Raw genomic sequence first — 17,449 nt, forward strand, 5'->3', positions numbered from 1 at the left:
AGATTTCGCACTGCTGTGGTTGGTCTGCGAATAGCTGTTTGGAAGGGACTCCTTGCATCATATTGATATGATGCAAGGAGTCCCATATTCTGCACCGTGGTTGGTCAGTTTAACAGCTCCCTGTACTGTCGGTGGTCCACAGACTGACCACAGCATTGTAGAAACTGCCCAGAGGGTGCGGTCACTCCTGCTGCTAGTGACAATACAAGACACCGGGTGCTGGTAACCGGTCGCATGGGTTAAATTGGAAACGCACCGCGTTCACCCCCCCCCCCCCCCATGCGCTAGCGTCATGTTAGGAAACCCAACAATAGCGGCACATCTAACCGCACCCCAAGTCAGAGACACCCCCCTCCAGCACCGGAAAGGGTCCGGGCTCAGCTCAGCAGGAGTCAATGACCACGTGAGGTCGACCAAGGTCACCATTGTGGGGAGTACAGGCGAGTTTATAGACGTTTTACACCATGGTTCTCTCCTCTGAGGTCCGGCCATTGTGGACCTGTCCTCTCCAGAACCAGTTCCCTGCTTACAGAGACACGTCTATACACACCAGTGACAATAGGAGGTTACAGTAAGTTTTATTAGAAAAATACATTTTAGAAATAAAACACATCAGAGAGATCCAGGAACATGAAAAGGATAAAAAACATGACACAACGGACCGATCCATGGCCGACTATTAGTGTAGAGGTGACAAAATGACAGCCAGAAGGCCACATAGAACACAGCAATGTTACAGTCCATGGGCCATATGTCACCAGTATATCCCAGGCTGAAGACAGTGTGAGGACCTGTACTCCCAGCAGCATAGTCGCCTTCCTATACGATGCTGTGAGTCACTGCCTCCGCACAGGACATATGCCCTATACTGAAAAACATGATGACATGGGACCATAGCCAATCCAGGAGACAGGGACTCTTCATCATTCAGTAGATGACTGTGCTGCTGAGAGTACAGGTCTCACTAAGTGTCCATCAAATATGGCTGATGTACTGCGCTGTATTTTAGGGACTAAAAGCAGACACCTAGTACCAAACTCACATGAAACTGCAGTTATCTTCTCTCCAACCCCTAATCCTATGCCGCACCCACAGTTATAATCTCTCATCTGGCATCTACAGAGGAAACGCCTACATTACGAAACATGAACTGAAATTACCAGGAACGAAGAACGACAATGGAACATGTAGATCTTCTATATCACTGATGATGCCAGGTTCCTATAGAGCCCTAATTTAGCCGGTTTCCCTCACATCCCCATAAAATCAACTTTGTTATCTCACCTGGCAAATAGCCATATCAAGCATGGAGTGTCCTGTTCAGCCAAGTCTGGCAGCTCCTCCCCTTGTGCTATGGCTCCTTCTTACCATTCAACACTTCATGTCATGTGACCAGGGCAATGTCATCTAAGGTCCTTTACCCACTAACATTAGCAAAATGTACCCTATGTATGTATCTGATCACATTAAATCACAGCATTCCTCCATGAACTTCTCCATGCTTGGAGGCATGCTGGAATTTCATGTGATCTGATACACATATGGGTTACATTTTGATCACATGCAATCCCAGCATGCCTCCAAGCATGGAGAAGTTCATGGAGGAATGCTGTGATTTCATGTGATCAGATACATACATGGGGTACATTTTGCAAATGTTAGTGGTTAAAGGACCTTAGATGACATCATCCTGGTCACTTGACATGAAGTGCTGAATGATAAAAAGGCATTGGACAATTTTTAGCTAAATTAAGGTTGGCAGTTAGTTACTAGGGCTCTATGGGAACCTGTCACTAGCTGTATTTGTGAAAAATGTGGTGACAAATTTCCCTTTGAAGAAAACCCTATGACCCTATGATCTCAGTTGAAACGTTGACGAGAACTTCTTGATGGACCTCTTCCCCTAAGATCAATGTTGACTAAATGGCTCTTAAAGGGATTGTTCAGGGTTACATTATATCCTGCAGCTCAGATCTATTGAAGCGAATAAGCTGTAATACCCCACACATCCTGTGTGCATGGGTGGCAGCTATTTGGACCTTTGATTTTTTTTTTCCTTCAAAATCAAATTTAGAAGAATTGTAACTTGTATCTATTTTATTTTATTATCACTTCTTACTTATATTCACTTCCTACTCAGATTTTCTTTAGAACAATATCCGTTATTGGTTATTTTGGAAATCCCTCTCCTAAACAACGAGTTTCTTGGATCTCCAGCGATCAGCTTTAATATGGCAGCAAGTGTTAGTTTTCTCTACAGCACCACAACAGGTGAAAGGGGGTATTACAACATTCTCACTGGGCCTCCTGTATTAGACAGAAACGTGTTAAAGGGGTTCTCCGAGGTTTATAAAAATGGCTGCCATCTTCCAAAAACAGCGCCACACCTGACCATGGGTAGTGTGTGGTATTGCAACCAAACTCCATTCATTTCTATACACCTGAGCTGCAATACCTGCACAAACCATGGTCAGATGTGGCGCTGTTTTTGGAAGAAAACAGCCATGTTTTTCAACCTCGGAAATTGTCAAAGCTGGGAAATGCGGTGGATTTGGCCACAAATTACAGGCAATATCACCGAAATGACACAGAGAACAAAAAAAGCCTACAAAATATGACCTAAAATTTTAAGCAGCTAAAGTGCATTTCCCCTGAGACTCATTTCGGATTGGCTGACCGGTCTGGTGGTCACTTCACATGGACGAAGAGAAGGTGTAATGTCAGGGGACACGGACAACAACAAAAAGGGGCGATGTGCTCTAGGAAGAGTCCAGGAGCAAACACCCTAACACTATCACTACAGGAAGTCCTAACTATAACATAACTAAAAATAACTAGTATTGTTATTGGGGTGCAGGACAAGGGGTGATGCCCCATACAAGTCCCCACAGCTTATATCCAAAAATTGTTCCCCTTCTGCAAAGATAACCAAATTGATATTTTCTATCCATTGAGTTGCCTTTATTTCTTGTGATTATTTCACTACTTTTGGTGATAAATCCCTCAAATTCATCCTAAAAAAATTCAATTAAAAAAAATAAAGCAGAAAAATAATATTGGTCCCGGCCCGTTACTGCCAATGACAGCACAGGCTATCCCCATTGTCCAGTATATCCCATAACGGTCAGGCTCAGGCACCTATGGAGTTATTACACTACTACTCCCAACATCTGCAGCTTAAAATCCAATGTATAAAAAGTCCCCCCCCCCATGGGGTGAGCACTTCATTCCCTGGCCATCACCGTGCCGCTGCAGTATCTAATATGGCCACTACTAGAGGCACGGACATTCCTAGCCGTCGTGAAGTCCTAAGGAAAGCAGCACCGGGAGGAAGGCCCCCACCACCAGCGTCAGGCTCTCCAACAGTCCTAGACCCTGAGGTCTGTATTCGGAGGCCCCCTGGTGTTGATGGTTTCCCCTGCCACTAATCTCAGGTAACACGTGAACAGTCGCCACGTAAAGGAACGTTCCGGCAGAGAACAACATCCCGTTTCCTGTGGCACTTAGTCTGTGCTGAAGGGAGCCCCCTGTCTGCAACACAAAGAGGAAAAACTAAAATCACTAATCAGTTGGGGAGTAGAGGAAACTCAGTCTTCAGTCCCGAGTCTTCCTACTTACCATACTTAAAATCAGATAGGTTGTAATTGTGAGGAGCGGAGCGGCTATGGAGAAAGCCAAGAGATGCTTCTGGATCTGCTTCTTCTCTAATCCGGCGTGCATGAGGAACGAGACCAGACCGAACGCTGCCGGCGCCTGCAGGAGAAGGGTCAGAGCATAGTCAACAATCCACAATGTGCCTCCAGTTATGAGGATGGAAATTACACACCTACATTATTAATTTTCTACCTATTATAGCAGAGTTTGTTAATTTAGTTCCTCGGGGGCGGGGCTTAATGCAACTTGTCCTCCCCTGCCCATCACAACATGAGAAGATATGCCTAAGTAGCAGTTCTGCCCAGGAAATTATCCGTTTCTGATGATAGTTTTTGTGTAAAAGTTGCTTATTTTAGCTCAGGCCGTACAATATCCTTGTGCTTAACCCTCTTCCTACAAGTGATGATTTTTTCATGACCTTATTTAGTATTTTCTCATATTACCTTCTCCTGTTTCAACTTGCAGCATGGAAGTTATGCTTTATAGTAATATCACATTCACTGTTACTGGAAATGGGTGGTGACATCACTGGCCCCTTTCTGGATATTATTGCCCCTCTTGCTCTGTGACAGCATCATCTTTCCGTACGTAACCTTCCCCCATGACTGTAAGTGAAGACGGCTACAAGAGCAGAGCGCTCAAGTATCTCCACCAGTTACTAGAGCGGTGTGGTGCATGATCGACCTACTGCTGCATCAATTCGGGAAAAGTGGACCCAGCAATTAGGTACCATCCATCACCTATCCTGCGAATCCACAATAAGACCAATAGAGCCCCCTGTGCTGCAACACAAACTAGTCCATAGCAAAAAGAGGAAGCAGGGAGAACACTATGTACATATTTTATGTTCCTGGAATTTTTTATTATTGACTTTTGGGATTAAGTTTTTGTTACCTTGTGTAATATTACTGCAAAGAAGACAATGACTTGTACCGACACCTGGGAGGAAGCCACCGCCGCCCCGAGGGCAACTCCATCAGCTGTGAGGAAAGGAAAACTGTCAGCTGCATCATGAGAACCAGTGTGTTACCCAGGATAAAAATAAGTTATGATAAATGGAGAGAAATGGAATATCACCAGTATGTATCACCTCCCCCAAAGACACTATGCACAGTAACTACTATTTGAGTATGAAATTCAAAAGACTATAATACTGCCCCCTATGTACAGGAATATAACTACTATAATACTGCCCCCTATGTACAGGAATATAACTACTATAATACTGTCCCCTATGTACAGGAATATAACTACTATAATACTGCCTCCTATGTACAAGAATATAACTACTATAATACTGTCCCCTGTGTACAGGAATATAACTACTATAATACTGCCTCCTATGTACAAGAATATAACTACTATAATACTGCCCCCTATGTACAAGAATATAACTACTATAATACTGCCCCCTATGTACAGGAATATAACTACTATAATACTGCCCCTATGTACAGGAATATAACTACTATAATACTGCCCCCTATGTACAGGAATATAACTACTATAATACTGCCCCCTATGTACAATAATATAACTACTATAATACTGCCCCCTATGTACAAGAATATAACTACTATAATACTGCCCCCTATGTACAGGAATATAACTACTATAATACTGCCCCCCTATGTACAGGGATAAGATTACAATATTAATTGCTCCTATTTACAGGAATACAATGACTATAATTATAAGTAGTTTGGTCTCGGTCTGGATGATATACAATCTTCTCGGTACATATAATGGCTTCATTCATTATTGACATTTTTCCTTAAATCTCATGATTAGAGGTTCTCATGAGATAAGAATAATCGCTTTATGTGAACGTCTTATTCAGGAATCGTGTTATTTTATGTGACGCACAAGTACGTTAAATCCTACAACACAGGAGCCCTGTATACGTGGCGTGTAACGTGGCAGGACAATACAGTAATAATACACTCTTCATAATCCTGTTTATCAGGAGTCCTGATAAGGGTTAAAGCAGGTTTCCCCATGAACACAGGCCGTGTGCACCGGATAGGGCCTAACTTTCTGATCGGTGGGGGTCTCAGTGCTGAGACCCTCACAGATCAGGAAATGAGGGGTCCAATGGGGTCCCACATACCACCATCGGCCCCTTGTCGCACTGTCAGAGTAATGACTGTTCTGCTCTATTTATCTCTATGGAGCTGACGGAAATTGCCGAGCGCAGCGCTCACTGATCTCCTTCAGCTCCATAGGGATTAATTTAGCAGAAGGGTCATGCGCAGCCGTCTGCTCCATTAGTCTGATGGAGCGATCAGGGATCTGACTGAGGTACGTGGGACCCCATCGCACCCTTCGTTTTTGTGATTTGTGGGGGTCTCATCACTGAGACCCCCACTGATCAGCAAGTTAGGCCCAATCCAGTGGTCAGGGCATATCTTGCGTTCGTGGGAAAACCCGCTTTAACGAATCATGTAATTGCCCTAATTTATAAAGCCTATTTATTTTAGGATATGTTCTAATGATTCTAAACTAGAACCGGTACCACATTGGGGGTGGTTCCTAGTCATCTGTGACAAGGTTCCCCACCGGTTCCCTGATTGGACCCAAAGTCACATCTGTGACAACCTCAGAAGTATGTGATCACCTGCGGCGTGGATGACCAGGCCCAGTGTGGCCGTTATACTGGTGCCGGCTGACATTCCTGTCCGTGGATCTGCAAAAATAACCAAAATGTGAATTATACCACAAGGATCCAAGGCAGGACCCCCATACAGACATCACAGGGGTCCCCATATGTAAATGCAGAGCCCCCCGAATCATCTCACCGTGATAGGAGCAGTAGCTGCCGATCTGATCCACAATGAACATGAGGACAAATCCCGTCACCAGGAAGACCCCAATGAAGAAGTGCGGGGGGACGGAGCTGATCTCGGTCACTTCTTCCTCCGCGGTGGTCTCCGTCAGGTTTATATTCTGCGCAATGTTCACACATTTGGCTGGAGGAGCTGAAAGACGCACAAAATGAGAGAAATCAAGTGGCGCCGCTTATCGGAAAGTGAGTGGGGAGTAGCTTCTTGCTTGGACTGTTATATATTATATATCCTGAGAACTTCTTACTGTAGTCAGTGGCGCCCCCTGCTGTCTTGTGTGAGTTACTATGGGGAAAGCTTCTCTGATTTACTGTGTAGACTGGGACATACTGGGCAAAGTCATATCGTTCATATTTGAGGGTAGAAGAGGTGAAGGGACTTACCCAGAAATAAGCCATAACCTTCACATATATTATAAGGGGGGGAGGGGTCCTCAAAAATTACAAAAACAGGGGTCCTCTGTACCCCATCATTAGAGCAGCGGTCACTGAGCTGCACTGACACTTCATTCCTTCCAGAGGCGCCGCTTATCTCCATAGAAGTGAATGGACTGGTAATGGCCGCCCCTTTAAGACGGGGGTCCAGCAATTGGTGAGGTCCCAGTGATCAAACCCCACATCTAATGCACAATTTATGCCCCGAATCCCTAAATAATGGATAAAACATGTTTTTTTTCCTTGAACACGCCCCTTTAATAAAACTTTCATTTCGAAGCACCTTCTCAACTGTGAAAGGGGGTGAAGTGAAAGCTTCCGATACGGCTGCCCCCCCAGGAATGATTTTATTATAATAATAAGTAGTCACACAATAAAAATACTATAAAAAACTGCTTGTATCTTCCCCATAACATAAAATGGGGTCTGTTACCCATGGCAACCAATCACAGCACAGCTTCCACGTTTCATGAGAAGATAATGAAATCTAAGCTGCGCTGTGATTGGGTAATAAAGCCAGGGTTACTTTCGGACAGTTTTATAAATCTGCCCCATTTCTCTATGACTGAGGGTGATGGGGGGAGGTATTGGGGTGGATAAACAAGGGCCCACGTAAATCTGGATCCAATATCCCTCTACGTCTGTATAAAAATTATCCTGTATATCCTGTCATATAGATCGGACAGCTTTTTATCCTGACACAGCGCCCCTCCTGAGCACAGGCCGTGTCTGGTACTGCAGCTCAGGCTCAGTTAGTAGAAGCTGTACATATACAGGCAGTTTCTGGCTCGCAGTCTGAATACCGCCCTGGGACTGTGTGTCCTGGCTCCGACACCTTGACAGATTAATAGTCGCATCGCGCCAAGTCCAGGCGAAGACATCGAGTCCAGATACAACAATCGAGGCTCCGGAAGACTTGGTTTTTCTAACCTTTGGAGGAGCCGTCCAGAAGCTCGATCCCTTCTGGGATAATTATGGCCAGCGCCGTCCCGCACAGTAATCCGGCTCCCAGGACGCTCACAAACTGAAGCTTTTTCTGGAAGAAAGTGGGAGAGAGACGTCAGGAACCCGGATAAGGAATCCATTAGAAATATACAGTACAACCGCACCCATACTTAAGAACACCCGACCCCTAGTTACAGACGGACCTCTGGATGTTGGGAATTTACTGTTCTGATAATAATCAGCTATAACAGATATCACAGGCGTCTGTAATGAGGATTTATTATTATTTCTGGTCCTTATGACAATCCAACATTTTTAAAATCCAATTGTCACAGCGACCAAAAAAACTTGTGTGGGGTTACAATTATAAAGTATACGGTTCCGACTTACATACAAATTCAACTTAAGAACAAACCTACAGAACCTATCCTGTACGTAACCCGGGGACTGCCCGTCTATGACACACAGTCCCTGAGGGTGGAGATGAGCGGTGCCAGGCAGTCAGGCGGCTGCTTATCTCCGCACGTGTTGTGACCTCTGTCTTTCGGATACTAATCCTATGCTAGGACTCGGCAATCAATGTCCTGACTCTAAGAAAAGATTCCTTTCACTTGGCTGCAAAAGTAAACATACCCTTTAAGAAGGGCAGAACGATGTGACTGATCCAGTTCTCCTACACATATGGCTTTAATTTCATGCCCCCCATCCATCTGCACATCATTAGTGCTCACAGTACAACCTACTGATGGGCCAAGTGCACGTCACATATTCCTTAAAGGGAACCTGTCAGCAGGTGTGACCAAACAGACTAGAGCCAGTGTTATGTATTGTCCCTGGAGAGATGTGTAATCAGACCTTTGTGAAATATGGATTTCTATTCTAGGATTGTGCTTTGGGTGTATCCTCACACTGCTGTGCTCTGAGCTCTCTGCAGTCGGTGTTCGTTATTGTCCATGGAGAGATGTGTAATCAGACCTTTGTGTAATGATATCTTTGTGCATGTTATTAGAAGCAGCAAGACTGTCATACATGGATTTATATTCCAGGATTGTGGTGGGGCGGTGTCCTCACACTGCTGTGCTCTGTGCAGGAAGCATTAGGTATGGTCCCTGGAGAGATGTGTGATCAGACCTCTGTGTATGTTGTTAGTAGCGGCAGGCCTGTGATATATGGATTTATATTCCAGGATTGTAATGGTAGGGGGGGGGGGGGGTTGTCCTCACACTGCTGTGCAATGTGCAGGCAGCATTAGGTATTGTCCCTGGAGAGATGTGTAATCATACCTCTGTGTATGTTGTTAGTGGAAGCAGGACTGTGAAATATGGGATTATACATTATTTCATATCTGTAGCTACTCTAAAAACATATGGGGTATACTCACACTGCTGTGCTCTGCTCTAGGGTACTTGAGAGTCCCACCCCCTCTGTCCAATGTAAATGCTGCAGAAGTATAGTTGAATACAAAAGCAGCCACTAAGAGCAGAGGGGAGGGCTATGGAGAATCATAATCCTGAGTGCTCAGAGCACAGCAGTGTAAGGACACTCTCTCCCAGTGCACATGAAGAAGCTACAATCCTGGAATATAAATCCATATTTTAGTCCTGCTGCTAATAACAACATACACAGAGGCCTGATCACACATCTCTCCAGGGACAATACATAACACTGGCTGGGGATAACACAGAGCACAGCAGTGTGAGGACAGGGCCCCAATGCACTTGAAAAAGCTACAATCCTGGAATATAAATCCATTAATCATAGTACTGTCACTGCTAACAAGCTACACAAAGTTATAATCACACATATCTCCAGGGACAATACCTAACACTGACTGCAGAGAGCACAGAGCACAGCAGTGTGAGGTCTGATTACACATCTCTCCAGGGACAATACATAACACTGGCTGCAGTCTGTATGGTCCCTCCTGCTGACAGGTTCCCCTTAAAGACTATCCTCTGTCTGGATTAAAGTCCAGGGAGTCCATTAATGGGACACAAGTGACAGATCTGACACTTCTATGTGTTGGGGGTTTGATCTTTGTTCTTTTATATTATGATCATGGAGGACGTCTCCTCTGTTGTCGCTTTCAAAGTCCGACCCTTCAAAGGCGAATTTTCCGCGGCGCCTTATCAAAGAGCTTGCACGCCGCGCCGTCTACATTATCATCACACTCATCGTGTCTGTGAATTATCATAATAGCCTCATTAATGCAAATGTACTGATGCATCTGCTTCTAATGGACTTAAAGGGATGTTCCACAATAAAAATATTCATCACTCATCCATAGAATGATTCATCAATATCAGAGTGGTGGGAGTCCAGCACCCACGCAGACCACCTGAACATTGCAGCTAATAAAAGAGAGAGTAAAATAGGAAGCAGACAGCGCCATTCTCTGTGTAGTGGCTGAGCTGTGTCACTGCAGTTTAGCTCCTATTCAAATCAATGGGACCTACAGTGATCTGGCCTGACCACCAGGGTGGTAGATGGGTCCAAAATGCCTCCTAAACCATTAGGATGCAATGCAATGATAATCATTTTGCATTACCTAAAATTTAGTGCAAGTGCACTAGAGGTGGGGCCTAAATTGCCTAAAAACAGCTACAAGTGCTTTCGGACTGACCACCCAGAACCACATCTTTAGCTACGATTGATTGACATGATCAGTTCGTCTAGTATCCCGACTATCTCCAGGCAAATCTGAAAAATCAAGCCCCGCCCCTTGTGCACTTGCAGGCCGATTTGCATATTCAGTAAAAGATGATCATTTGTGCACCGCTTCACGGACTTCACTCCTGATCCTGAAAAGGGGAATGGATCCACCTACATTCTTTCTGCAGTACGAGCCTGTCCCCGTCTCCTCCCCCTACCTGGGGGTCGTCTTATTTCGATAGCCTAAAACCAAATTCTTTTGGGGTTGGGAAGGTGACTCTGTCTCATGTATATACAGACATCCGCTGCTTCCTGTAACACTGACACGAACACCCAGCGCAATTTTCCAGATCTCATTACGGCAACGACTGCAATTACTGGCACCGGCTTTACAGCAGCTGCCTGACATTACAGAGCCGGGTCGCAGACGAGGCTACAGGGCCACGTGTAATAATTACGGGTCCACGATGTCGGGTGCAGCGGGTAAACTGGTTTATTATAATTACTTCATGCAGGAGCCAAATATTCCAGGATCTAAACAAAGGCGTGGAGGAAACCAGAAACCACCAGACACGGGCCAAGATCCGGTCATCACGGCACCGAGAGACACATTGGATCCTCGCACCTTCTCCCTGTCCCAAATTACATCATAATGTGCCAAAAATACCCTTGTGTTTTACATATATGGATCCTATAGAGATCTACAGGTCTCCATGGTAACAGACTACAAACAAACCTTGTGTAGTCAGATTCTACAGTTCTGTCTCTGATTTTACTACGTTCTGTCGCACAACAGCTGCCAATTGGCAACGTGTCCCGTCCTGGCAGACGCCCAGAGTGTAATGCAGGGAGACGCCAACTACTGTACACAGAGCCATTCATCCGGCCCGGGGACACTCCGGAGCACGAGTAAATATCACGACTGTCACTGCAGACATGAGGTGACACCGCGGCCGCTCATACATGAACTAGGGGCCAACCTCAGCTACTTCCTGTCTACTACTCTCCAACTAACCCCCTGGTGCTCTGCACCTACACCTTGTATTATACAGCTGATAACAGCTTCAAGGGGATGTCCACTTTCAGCAAATGATTCATCATGTTAATGAAAAGTTCTACAATTTCCCAATTTCTGTATCAATTCCTCTTGATTTTTAAGATCTCTGCTTGCTGTCCTACCATAGGAAGCTTCACTGTTCCCGTGGCTACTTCCTGTGGATAAACATTGACCCCCGGTCATGTGATGTCACACTGGTGTGTGGCTCATCATATCCCTGGTCATGTGATGTTACCTGACCAGGGATATAGCGAGCCGTGCACCTGTGTGACATCACATGACCAGGGATATAACAAGCCGTGCGCCTGTGTGACATCACATGACCAGGGATATAACAGGCCGTGCACCTGTGTGACATCACATGACCAGGGATATAACAGGCCGTGCACCTGTGTGACATCACATGACCAGGAATATAATGAGCCGTGCACCTGTGTGACATCACATGACCAGGAATATAATGAGCCGTGCACCTGTGTGACATCACATGACCAGGGATATAACGAGCCGTGCACCTGCGTGACATCACATGACCAGGGATATAGCGAGCCGTGCACCTGTGTGACATCACATGACCAGGGATATAACAGGCCGTGCACCTGTGTGACATCACATGACCGAGGATATAACAAGCCGTGCACCTGCGTGACATCACATGACCAGGGATATAACGAGCCGTGCGCCTGTGTGACATCACATGACCAGGGATATAACGAGCCGTGCACCTGTGTGACATCACATGACCAGGGATATAACGAGCCGTGCACCTGTGTGACATCACATGACCAGGGATATAACGAGCCGTGCACCTGTGTGACATCACAGGGATATAATGAGCAGTGCACCTGTGTGACATCACATGACCAGGGAACGTTTTGTATCCACAGGAAGGAGACATAGAAGCTAGCAGAGATCGGGGAAGAATCGATACACAAAATATTTAGAAAAATTGTAGAACTTCTCATTACACAAACAATAGTTATTATTTTCTCAAAAAAGAGACAAACCCTTCAAGTGTCTCCATGGTTACAGACAACAATGACACCTTTGTAGTCAAATGTAGCAAATAAGTGACTGCCGCATCAGACTTGTTTGTAGTCAGTAACCATAGAGACACCACGGGATGTGCAGGTCCTGCATACACTAACCATAGAGACACCACGGGATGTGCAGGTCCTGCATACACCAACCATAGAGACGCCACGGGATGTGCAGGTCCTGCATACACCAACCATAGAGACGCCACGGGATGTGCAGGTCCTGCATACACTAACCATAGAGACGCCATGGGATGTGCAGGTCCTGCATACACTAACCATAGAGACGCCATGGGATGTACAGGTCCTGCATACACTAACCATAGAGACGCCATGGGATGCGCAGGTCCTGCATACACTAACCATAGAGACGCCATGGGATGTGCAGGTCCTGCATACACTAACCATAGAGACACCACGGGATGTGCAGGTCCTGCATACACTAACCATAGAGACACCACGGGATGTGCAGGTCCTGCATACACTAACCATAGAGACACCACGGGATGTGCAGGTCCTGCATACACTAACCATAGAGACACCACGGGATGTACAGGTCCTGCATACACTAACCACAGAGACACCATGGGATGTGCAGGTCCTGCATACACCAACCATAGAGACGCCACGGGATGTACAGGTCCTGCATACACTAACCATAGAGACACCACGGGATGTGCAGGTCCTGCATACACTAACCATAGAGACACCACGGGATGTACAGGTCCTGCATACACTAACCACAGAGACACCATGGGATGTACAGGTCCTGCATACACTAACCATAGAGACACCATGGGATGTGCAGGTCCTGCATACACTAACCATAGAGACACCATGGGATGTACAGGTCCTGCATACACTAACCATAGACACACCACGGGATGTGCAGGTCCTGCATACACTAACCATAGAGACACCATGGGATGTTCAGGTCCTGCATACACCAACCATAGAGACGCCACGGGATGTACAGGTCCTGCATACACTAACCATAGAGACACCACGGGATGTGCAGGTCCTGCATACACTAACCATAGAGACACCACGGGATGTACAGGTCCTGCATACACCAACCATAGAGACACCATGGGATGTACAGATCCTGCATACACTAACCATAGAGACACCATGGGATGTGCAGGTCCTGCATACACTAACCATAGAGACACCATGGGATGTGCAGGTCCTGCATACACTAACCATAGAGACACCATGGGATGTGCAGGTCCTGCATACACTAACCATAGAGACGCCACGGGATGTGCAGGTCCTGCATACACTAACCATAGAGACGCCACGGGATGTGCAGGTCCTGCATACACTAACCATAGAGACGCCACGGGATGTGCAGGTCCTGCATACACTAACCATAGAGACACCATGGGATGTGCAGGTCCTGCATACACTAACCATAGAGACACCACGGGATGTGCAGGTCCTGCATACACTAACCATAGAGACACCACGGGATGTACAGGTCCTGCATACACTAACCACAGAGACACCATGGGATGTGCAGGTCCTGCATACACCAACCATAGAGACGCCACGGGATGTACAGGTCCTGCATACACTAACCATAGAGACACCACGGGATGTGCAGGTCCTGCATACACTAACCATAGAGACACCACGGGATGTACAGGTCCTGCATACACTAACCACAGAGACACCATGGGATGTGCAGGTCCTGCATACACTAACCATAGAGACACCATGGGATGTGCAGGTCCTGCATACACTAACCATAGAGACGCCACGGGATGTGCAGGTCCTGCATACACTAACCATAGAGACGCCACGGGATGTGCAGGTCCTGCATACACTAACCATAGAGACGCCACGGGATGTGCAGGTCCTGCATACACTAACCATAGATACACCACGGGATGGGGGGGGGGGGGGGGGCGGGAGGAGCATTGAAGCATCACCTGGAGGCTACAGCTTACCGGATTATACCGCTATAATGCTCATCCTAATAATCCCCTGATCAGTATACAGAGGCTACCAGCGCCCTTATATACAGCCAGGTGACTATATACATGCGGGTGTATAATCCCCTGATCAGTATACAGAGGCTACCAGTGCCCTTATATACAGCCAGGTGACTATATACAAGCGGGTGTATAATCCCCTGATCAGTATACAGAGGCTACCAGTGCCCTTATATACAGCCAGGTGACTATATACAAGCGGGTGTATAATCCCCTGATCAGTATACAGAGGCTACCAGTGCCCTTATATACAGCCAGGTGACTATATACAAGCGGGTGTATAATCCCCTGATCAGTATACAGAGGCTACCAGCGCCCTTATATACAGCCAGGTGACTATATACAAGCGGGTGTATATACAGAGGCTACCAGCGCCCTTATATACAGCCAGGTGACTATATACAAGCGGGTGTATAATCCCCTGATCAGTATACAGAGGCTACCAGTGCCCTTATATACAGCCAGGTGACTATATACAAGCGGGTGTATAATCCCCTGATCAGTATACAGAGGCTACCAGCGCCCTTATATACAGCCAGGTGACTATATACAAGCGGGTGTATATAGGCAGGACCGAAGGGGGTGGAGCATGAAACCGCCACTTCCTGTGTCACTTTTATACAATGTATACATTCTGGGAGTGTTCCGCTCCATCTGATAGGCCAAGTGGCATCACCTGATCATAACCGTGACTCCTGGACCCAATCACTGCGAGAGGCTCTTAAAGGGGTTTTCTAGTTACAGCCATTATCATGTATACCAAATTCCATTCCTCTTGCACAGGACCTGAGGACGTCTGTTTGCTGTCAGAGAATGGAAATGAATGTCCTGATCACATGGTGATGGCTGTAATGTCATACAGTAATAGTGGGAGATGTCAGACTACAGGACTGGATGAGGTGGGGGGGGAGGGGCACAATCCTCCCCCCCCCCCCCCTACTTCATATGGAGGGAGGGGGGGGGGGTAGACTGTCACAGATTGAGAATGTACTTTCTATTCAAAGGTTAAAGGGGTTTTTCAGAAGGTCTTCAATTTCCCATCAGTTCTAGGCGTCTGTTATTCTATACCACAGTATAACAGAGCAATGGACACTAAGGGCACAGCAGGGTGAGGGCACAGCAGGGTGAGGGCACAGCAGGGTGAGGGCACAGCAGGGTGAGGACGAGCTGTGCCACATTTGCTCTCCAGACGCCGACCACGTCCTTACTGACTTGTAACCGGCCCAGCAGGGACTATATCAGGAGCAAGGCGCGGATAAGACCACCAGGGGCTCTGGGCTGTATGGATCTGGTACTAGAATCAGCTTCTTGGGGTATGGAGGATGTGTACCTACTGCTGCTCTCAATCTGAGGTTCCAGGACCTTTGGAGCACCTTCAATGGTCCTGAAATGTCTCTTGTGTACTGAGAGCAGGAACAATTGTATAAGAATTTCATGGGTGAAGGTCCTTCTCAGTATAACATTTGATGGGTGGCCATGAGCCCCGGGCTACCCCCCCAAACCTTCTATACTATAATCCACTATTGATCAGTAAATGATCGGGTTTAGGAAGACGCCAATGGGAGCGAGTGCCGTGTGGTCACAGGATTCCTGGCACATCCCTGGTGTGTACACGGTCAGAGGAGGAGGTCTGCAGCGCCTACATGTCACTGCTTTACTAAGCGACCCCTTCTCCCCCCAGACGATACGGCGTATCCGACCCCCTTCTCCCCCCCCCCCCCCAGACGATACGGCGTATCCGACCCCCTTCTCCCCCCGCCCAGACGATACGGCGTATCCGACCCCCTTCTCCCCCCGCCCAGACGATACGGCGTATCCGACCCCCTTCTCCCCCCGCCCAGACGATACGGCGTATCCGACCCCCTTCTCCCCCCCCCCCCAGACGATACGGCGTATCCGACCCCCTTCTCCCCCCCCCCCAGACGATACGGCGTATCCGACCCCTTCTCCCCCCGCCCAGACGATACGGCGTATCCGACCCCCTTCTCCCCCCGCCCAGACGATACGGCGTATCCGACCCCCTCTTGCCCAGACGATACGGCGTATCCGACCCCCTTCTCCCCCCCCCAGACGATACGGCGTATCCGACCCCCTTCTCCCCCCGCCCAGACGATACGGCGTATCCGACCCCCTTCTCCCCCCAGACGATACGGCGTGTCCGACCCCCTTCTCCCCCCAGACGATACGGCGTATCCGACCCCCTTCTCCCCCCAGACGATACGGCGTATCCGACCCCCTTCTCCCCCCAGACGATACGGCGTATCCGACCCCCTTCTCCCCCCAGACGATACGGCGTATCCGACCCCCTCTCGCCCAGACTATACGGCGTATCCGACCCCCTCTCGCCCAGACGATACGGCGTATCCGACCCCCTCTCGCCCAGACGATACGGCGTATCCGACCCCCTCTCGCCCAGACGATACGGCGTATCCGACCCCCTCTCCCCCCAGACGATACGGCGTATCCGACCCCCTCTCCCCCCAGACGATACGGCGTATCCAACCATTCTCACCCAGATACAATGTATCTAACACAGAGTAACAACATTCCGTGACCTCTGTCCCAGTGATTAACCCCCTCCCTGCCGCACATAACACTCACCTCAGAAAGTTTCACTGCTAAAGGGATGAGCCCCAGGAGGAAGCAGCCCAGGAACATGCCCAGGGAGATGAGGAAGACCACCAGCAGCCCCTCCATGCTGGCAGAGGGAAGACAGGGGAAGTGGCCGGCACAGGCTGCTCCCTCATGCCTCACACGTCTCCTCCTGCCAGCGCTCAATGGGAACTGAAGCCTCGGCTGCCTCAATAGGATGAGATCATTGCAAAGGTCC

The 17,449-nt window shown here is 47.7% G+C and overlaps 1 protein-coding gene across 2 annotated transcripts; it reads right to left on the reverse strand.

Moving 5' to 3' along the window:
• Positions 1–553: 553 nt before the first annotated feature.
• Positions 554–17,449, reverse strand: LOC140120977 (zinc transporter ZIP9-like). Of its 2 annotated transcripts, XM_072140063.1 has the most exons (7): positions 17,221–17,449; positions 7,862–7,967; positions 6,453–6,632; positions 6,272–6,340; positions 4,549–4,634; positions 3,619–3,753; positions 554–3,531 (listed from the first exon to the last, which is right to left on the reverse strand). In XM_072140063.1, the coding sequence occupies exons 1-7, from the start codon at positions 17,314–17,316 to the stop codon at positions 3,292–3,294; spliced, it is 912 nt and encodes a 303-aa protein (XP_071996164.1). In that variant the 5' UTR covers positions 17,317–17,449; the 3' UTR covers positions 554–3,291. The 2 variants fall into 2 exon arrangements, with proteins under 2 accessions (XP_071996164.1, XP_071996165.1); XM_072140064.1 differs by lacking the exons at positions 7,862–7,967; positions 17,221–17,449 and adding an exon at positions 6,745–7,407.

Source organism: Engystomops pustulosus, chromosome 3 (assembly GCF_040894005.1).
Source record: "Engystomops pustulosus chromosome 3, aEngPut4.maternal, whole genome shotgun sequence".
In the NCBI taxonomy this organism is placed as follows: Eukaryota; Metazoa; Chordata; class Amphibia; order Anura; family Leptodactylidae; genus Engystomops; species Engystomops pustulosus.